Source organism: Halictus rubicundus, unplaced genomic scaffold, assembly GCF_050948215.1.
Source record: "Halictus rubicundus isolate RS-2024b unplaced genomic scaffold, iyHalRubi1_principal scaffold1171, whole genome shotgun sequence".
NCBI lineage: Eukaryota > Metazoa > Arthropoda > Insecta > Hymenoptera > Halictidae > Halictus > Halictus rubicundus.
The window spans coordinates 7,077-15,109 of NW_027489712.1; the positions used below are offsets into that span (position 1 = coordinate 7,077).

The 8,033-nt window shown below is 43.8% G+C and overlaps 1 protein-coding gene across 1 annotated transcript; it reads right to left on the reverse strand.

Annotated features, from left to right (window-relative positions):
• Window positions 1-5,974: 5,974 nt before the first annotated feature.
• LOC143364948 (uncharacterized) lies at window positions 5,975-6,790 on the reverse strand. Its single transcript, XM_076804995.1, has one exon. The coding sequence runs from the start codon at window positions 6,788-6,790 to the stop codon at window positions 5,975-5,977; it is 816 nt and encodes a 271-aa protein (XP_076661110.1).
• Between the last annotated feature and the right edge of the window lie 1,243 nt (window positions 6,791-8,033).

Below are 8,033 nucleotides of genomic sequence, written 5' to 3' on the forward strand. Positions count from 1 at the left end.
AATATAGAAGCATATACGTGAATGTATCTGAATATACTAGAATATACCAGAATATACCAGAATATTACTCGAATATAGAAGAATATACGAGAATATACCATAATATTAGTAGAATATAGAAGAATATACGAGAATATACCTGAATATGCCTGAATATACTAGAATGTAGCAGAATATACCAGAATATACTTGAATATACCAGAATATACCATAATATTACTCGAATATTGAAGTATATACGAGAATATACGATAATATTACTAGAATATAGGAGAATATACCATAATATTACTAGAATATAGAAGAATATTCGAGAATATTCTAGAATATAGTAGAATATACCAGAATATACTTGAATATACCTGAATATACCATAATATTACTCGAATATGGAAGAATATACGAGAATATACCATAATATTACTAGAATATAGAAGAATATAACAGAATATACCATAATATTACTAGAATATAGAAGAATATACCAGAATATACCATAATATACCATAATATTAGTAGAATATAGAAGAATATACGAGAATATACCTGAATATACAAAAATATACCAGAATATACCAGAATATACCATAATATTACTCAAATATAGAAGAATATACGAGAATATACCAAAATATACTAGAATATAGCAGAATATAATAGAATATACGAGAATATAGCAGAATATGCCAGAATATACCATAATATTACTCGAATATGGAAGAATATACGAGAATATACCATAATATTACTAGAATATAGAAGAATATACCAGAATATACCATAATATTACTAGAATATAGAAGAATATACCAGAATATACCATAATATTACTAGAATATAGAAGAATATACCAGAATATACCTGAATATACTAGAATATAGCAGAATATACCAGAATATACTTGAATATACCAGAATATACCATAATATTACTCGAATATAGAAGAATATACGAGAATATACTAGAATATAGCAGAATATACCAGAATATACTTGAATATACCAGAATATACCATAATATTACTAGAATATAGAAGAATATACCAGAATATACCATAATATTACTAGAATATACAAGAATATACCAGAATATACCTGAATATACCTGAATATACTAGAATATACCAGAATATACCAGAATATACCATAATATTACTCGAATACAGAAGAATATACGAGAATATACCAAAATATACTAGAATATAGCAGAATATAATAGACTATACGAGAATATAGCAGAATATGCCAGAATATACCATAATATTACTAGAATATAGAAGAATATACGAGAATATACCTGAATATACTAGAATATAGCAGAATATGCCAGAATATACCATAATATTACTAGAATATACCTGAATATACTAGAATATAGCAGAATTTACCAGAATATACCAGAATATACCATAATATTACTAGAATATAGAAGAATATACGTGAATCTATCTGAATATACTAGAATATACCAGAATATACCAGAATATTACTCGAATATAGAAGAATATACGAGAATATACGATAATATTACTAGAATATAGGAGAATATACCAGAATATAGCATAATATTACTAGAATATAGAAGAATATACCAGAATATACCATAATATTAGTAGAATATAGAAGAATATACGAGAATATACCTGAATATACTAGAATATAACAGAATATACCAGAATATACCATAATATTACTCGAATATAGACGAATATACGAGAATAAACCAAAATATACTAGAATATAGCAGAATATAATAGAATATAGGAGAATATAGCAGAATATGCCAGAATATACCATAATATTTCTAGAATATAGAAGAATATACGAGAATATACTAGAATATAGCAGAATATACCAGAATATACTTGAATATACCAGAATATACCATAATATTAGTCTAATATAGAAGAATATACGAGAGTATACCAGAATATACTAGAATATAGCATAATATACCATAGTATTACTAGAATATTGAAGAATATATGAGAATATACCATAATATTACTAGAATATAGAAGAATATACCAGAATATACCATAATATTAGTAGAATATAGAAGAATATACGAGAATATACCTGAATATACTAGAATATACCAGAATATACTAGAATATACCATAATATTACTCGAATATAGAAGAATATACGAGAATATACCAAAATATACTAGAATATAGCAGAATATAATAGAATATACGAGAATATAGCAGAATATGCCAGAATATACCATAATATTACTAGAATATAGAAGAATATACGAGAATATACCTGAATATACTAGAATATAGCAGAATATGCCAGAATATACCATAATATTACTAGAATATACCTGAATATACTAGAACATAGCAGAATTTACCAGAATATACCAGAATATACCATAATATTACTAGAATAAAGAAGAATATACGTGAATGTATCTGAATATACTAGAATATACCAGAATATACCAGAATATTACTCGAATATAGAAGAATATACGAGAATATACGTGTGGGAGTCGGGTGAAATGACTGAGGCCGTGTTCGCGGGTATACGTCTTTATTCGTCGGTGGACCGTCAACCGTCCTATACCGACGTTCGCGAGCGAGTGTCGATCGCATACCTTTGACCGACCGATTCTCCCTCGCGTCAGTCGATTGTTTAGCAGATGGCGACCGTCCCCGAAGCCGATCTTCACGTGTTTCGCTGCGGCTTTCCGAGGACGGTCGCCGCCGCGTATACATTGTATGTTGTCGGTGGTCGGCGTGCTCTTTGCGCGGGCCGCCACATCACCTCCCTTGGTGAAATTAGGGGTTCGCTCGCTTTTATTTAACGCTACAAGTTTACTATTTACAATACTATATACATTGTTGCTTACAAACTACTTACACTAATGACTAAATCTAAGGAGTCGCCGCATAGCGGTCGGGAAAATGAACGCGCCTTCCCGATCTTGTAGAGCGTTCGATTCGCTCCTCCGTACTGGGGACCGGAGCATCGCTGTTGACCCCCCGCGGCGAGGGCCTGTCCGGTGTACCCTGCTCGTCGTCGTTTAGCAGGTACGCGGGTTTGAGGCGATCTAACGACACCGGAACCACTCGATCTTTAACACGAATGTTAAAGTGTTTCGGGTGCCGCTCAATCACCTCGTAAGGACCGTCGTACGCAGGCTGCAAAGCACTTTTCTTTTCTCGTATCTTTTCTCGTATTGAGGTCCTTGAATACAAATGTTTTCTTTTTTCCGTGGCGCGTTACCGGCGTCGGACGCAACCCACGGAAATGTTCTCGTAATCTCGCGATGAACGCCTCGTCGTTAACGTTCGCGTCTCGCCGGTCTAAAAGAAGCTCGCCCGGTAGGCGAATCGGTTCGCCGTAAACCATTTCGGCGGAGGTCGCTTGAATGTCCTCCTTCCAGGCGGCTCGAATGCCCAGAAGGACGATCGGCAACGCGTCGGCCCAGCTGTCCGCGTGGCAAACGATTGCCGCTTTCAGCTGGCGGTGGAATCGCTCCACCATGCCGTTTGCCGCCGGGTGGTACGCGGTCGTACGGAGGTGTTTTGTACCGATAAGGTACAACAACTGCTTCAACAACGCAGATTCAAATTGTCGCCCTTGATCGGTAGTGATTCGGTGGGGTGTACCGTATCGGGCGATCCACCCCGAAAATAACGCGTACGCCACCGTCTCGGCGGTGATGTTTTCGACGGGGAACGCCTCCGGCCAGCGCGTGTAACGATCGACGCACGTCACGCAGTATCGATATCCCCTCGACATCGGCAACGGGCCTACTATGTCCACGTGGACGTGTTCGAAACGCGCCGAAGGAGTTCGAAAAGTACCGACCGGAGCAGACACGTGTCTACCCGTTTTCGCCCGTTGGCATGGTACGCACGCTCGTGCCCAGGCTTTGCAATCTTTTTGCATACCTGGCCAAACGAATCTTTGTGCGACCAATTTCGCGGTCGCCTTGGCACCGGGGTGCGCAAGATTGTGTAGCGACGTGAACACGTGTTCTCGGAACTCCCTCGTTACGAATGGTCGTAACGCGGAAGTCGAAACGTCGCAGTACAACTCGGTGTTGTCGCTCGGTAATTCTATTTTCTTGATATTAAGAGAGGAGTCGGGTGATCGCAGGAGCGTTCGGAGCTCCTCGTCCTCTCGCTGCGATTTCGCGAGTTTCGCGTAATCTATCGCGGTAGAGATCTCCGCTATCCGGGACAGAGCATCGGCGACCACGTTGTCTCGACCGGCCACATGCCGAATGTCGGTCGTGAATTGGCCGATGAGGTCCAGATAGCGGAACTGTCGCGGCGTATGTTTTTCGGGGCGCTGCGCGAACGCGAAAGTTATGGGCTTATGGTCGGTAAAAACCGTGAATTCGCGACCCTCGACCATATGCCGAAAATACCGTACAGCCTTGTATATCGCGAGCAGTTCCCGATCATACGGACTGTATTTGCGCTCGGCCGCCGTTAACTTCTTTGTAAAGAAAGCCAACGGCTGCCATCCGTCGCGTGACCGCTGCTGCAACGCAGCGCCTACCGTGAAATCCGATGCGTCGCTGAAGATCGCAAGGGGCAGCGTGGTGTCGGGATGGGCCAGAAGAGCTGCGTGCGCCAGGCTTTCCTTGCACCTCTCGAAGGCCTCGATTCGCTCCGGAGTCCATGTCACCGGTGCTCGTCCCTTCACGTTACCCTGGAGGGCCGCGTTGAGTGGCGCCTGCATCTCGGCGGCCGTTCGCACGAACCGTCGATAAAAGTTTATTACGCCCAGAAACTGTCGCAGCTCTTTCACCGTTTCCGGGCGCGGGAAAGTTCGAATCGCTTCGACCTTCTTTGGAAGCGGTCGGGTACCGTGCGCGGACACTGCGTAGCCGAGAAACGTCACCTCCGGCGCACCGAACACACACTTCGCACAATTGACGAGCACCCCGTACTCGTTTAGGCGGGAAAAAAGTTCGCGTAGGTGCTCTTCGTGTTCCTCGACTGAGCTCGATGCGACCAGAATATCGTCTATGTAAACGTAGCACCAGTCGAGGCCGCGTAACACTTCGTCCATAAACCGCTGGAATGTCTGCGCTGCGTTTCGAAGTCCGAAAGACATCCAGAGGAATTCAAACAGGCCAAACGGGGTCGTGATCGCGGTTTTCGCGATGTCCTGCGGGTTCACCGGTATCTGATTGTATGCGCGCACCAAGTCTATCGTAGAAAACACGCTTTTTCCCCCCAAGCGCTGCGCGAAATCTTCGATGTGCGGCACCGGATATTTGTCCGCGATTGTTCTCGCGTTTAATGCGCGGTAATCCCCGCACGGTCGCCACTCGCCGCTTTTCTTCGGTGTCAGGTGTAGGGCCGATGACCAACAGCTTTCGGATCGGCGCGCTGTTCCGTCCCTCACCATCGCCTCGAATTCCGCCTTAGCGATGCGGAGTTTATCCGGGGCCAGCCGACGGGGCTTGCACGATACCGGCGGGCCTGGCGTCGTCCGGATGTGGTGCTTCGTCGCGTGTTTGGCCGTGCGGTGTCCTCCCGACGGCCGCGTGAGGTCAGGGAATCCCGCGAGGATCCTGTGGTAGGTGGACTCACCGGAAATCGCCTTCACGCTATCGGCACAACACGTCACTATACGACCAGCCGCCGACAGCGTCGTGACACCGTCTATTAGTTTTTTCGCGCGCATATCGACTAGGAGTCCGTAATGGCTCAAAAAATCGGCGCCGATTATCGGGGTTGTAACGTCCGCGATCACAAACCGCCACGAAAAGTCCCGACGCAGGCTGAAGTTCAACGCGAACCTCACGGAGCCGTACGTTGTGATCGTTGAACCGTTCGCGGCGTAAAGTTCATATGCCGTCCTTTCGCGTGCACCACTCACACGCGAACGCGGGAAAACGCACAGGTCGGATCCTGTGTCCACCATGAAGGTGATTTTTGTTGTCCGATCCGTCACGAACAGGCGGCTTGTAGCCGGCGCAGAGTCGTTCGCCGCCATCAACGACCGTCCCGCCGGTTTTCCGCCGCCTGGGAACACGGGTCGCGGCACTTCCTCGCGGCGGGACCGTGTTTCCAGTGGTACCAGCATCTGCCGTCACCAGGTGGTACCTCGTCGCTTCGGCTTCGCGACTTCGACGCCCTTCTTTCGCGAGGACCGCGCGACTTGGACCGCGCGCGGCGGGTGTCCATACCGACGCGAAGGGCCGCGATTTCGCGGCGGAGTTCCGCTATCAACGCCTGGGTCTCGTCCATTCGACTCGTCGATGCGGCGTTGACCTGCGCACGAGACGACACCTCGATGACGGCATCGGCGAGGGCTGCGAGGTCGGACAGCGGGTCCCTCCGTCTCGTCACTAGCACAGTTTGTACGTTCGTTGGCAGCCGCGCCATCCACAGCGTCTTCAGGAACTCGTCTGTCACGGCACCGGCGGCGAGGCCCTGCAGGCGTCGCAGGAAGACGGAAGGCTTCCGGTCCCCGATCTCCTCGTGTTCCAGCAGGTTTCGGATGTCCTGTTCCTTGGAATCCGCGATTCGTCGTATGAGCTCCGTCTTGAGCGTTTCGTACATATTGCTTTCCGGCGGGCTGCCGATATAGTCGACCACTACGTCAGCGTACTTGTTCTCCAAGTTCGCTGTGACGTAGTGGTACTTTGTGACGTCCTGCGTGATCCCAGACAGGACGAACTGGGATTCCAATTGCTGGAACCATATTCGTGGGTTCTTTTCCCAGAACGGTGGGATTTTTATGGCCACTCGTGCTACGCCCGCCAAGGGTACGACGTTGGCGTTACCGGGCGCTAGCGGGTCAGTCATCGCTGCGTTCCGTAATTAATTTTTTTTTATGCACCCGAACTGCACACTACCGCGGTTCGCTCTGCCTTTGCGTGACAGATCACGTCGGGGTCACCAATTATGTGGGAGTCGGGTGAAATGACTGAGGCCGTGTTCGCGGGTATACGTCTTTATTCGTCGGTGGACCGTCAACCGTCCTATACCGACGTTCGCGAGCGAGTGTCGACCGCATACCTTTGACCGACCGATTCTCCCTCGCGTCAGTCGATTGTTTAGCAGATGGCGACCGTCCCCGAAGCCGATCTTCACGTGTTTCGCTGCGGCTTTCCGAGGACGGTCGCCGCCGCGTATACATTGTATGTTGTCGGTGGTCGGCGTGCTCTTTGCGCGGGCCGCCACATACGATAATATTACTAGAATATAGGAGAATATACCAGAATATACCATAATATTACTAGAATATAGAAGAATATTGGAGAATATACTAGAATATAGCAGAATATACCAGAATCTACTTGATTATACCAGAATATACCATAATATTACTCGAATATGGAAGAATATACGAGAATATACCATAATATTACTAGAATATAGGAGAATATACCAGAATATAGCATAATATTACTAGAATATAGAAGAATATACCAGAATATACCATAATATTAGTAGAATATAGAAGAATATACGAGAATATACCTGAATATACTAGAATATAACAGAATATACCAGAATATACCATAATATTACTCGAATATAGAAGAATATACGAGAATATACCAAAATATACTAGAATATAGCAGAATATAATAGAATATAGGAGAATATAGCAGAATATGCCAGAATATACCATAATATTACTAGAATATAGAAGAATATACGAGAATGTACTAGAATATAGCAGAATATACCAGAATATACTTGAATATACCAGAATATACCATAATATTAGTCTAATATAGAAGAATATACGAGAGTATACCAGAATATACTAGAATATAGCATAATATACCATAGTATTACTAGAATATAGAAGAATATATGAGAATATACCATAATATTACTAGAATATAGAAGAATATACCAGAATATACCATAATATTAGTAGAATATAGAAGAATATACGAGAATATACCTGAATATACCTGAATATACTAGAATGTAGCAGAATATACCAGAATATACTTGAATATACCAGAATATACCATAATATTACTCGAATATTGAAGTATATACGAGAATATACGATAATATTACTAGAATA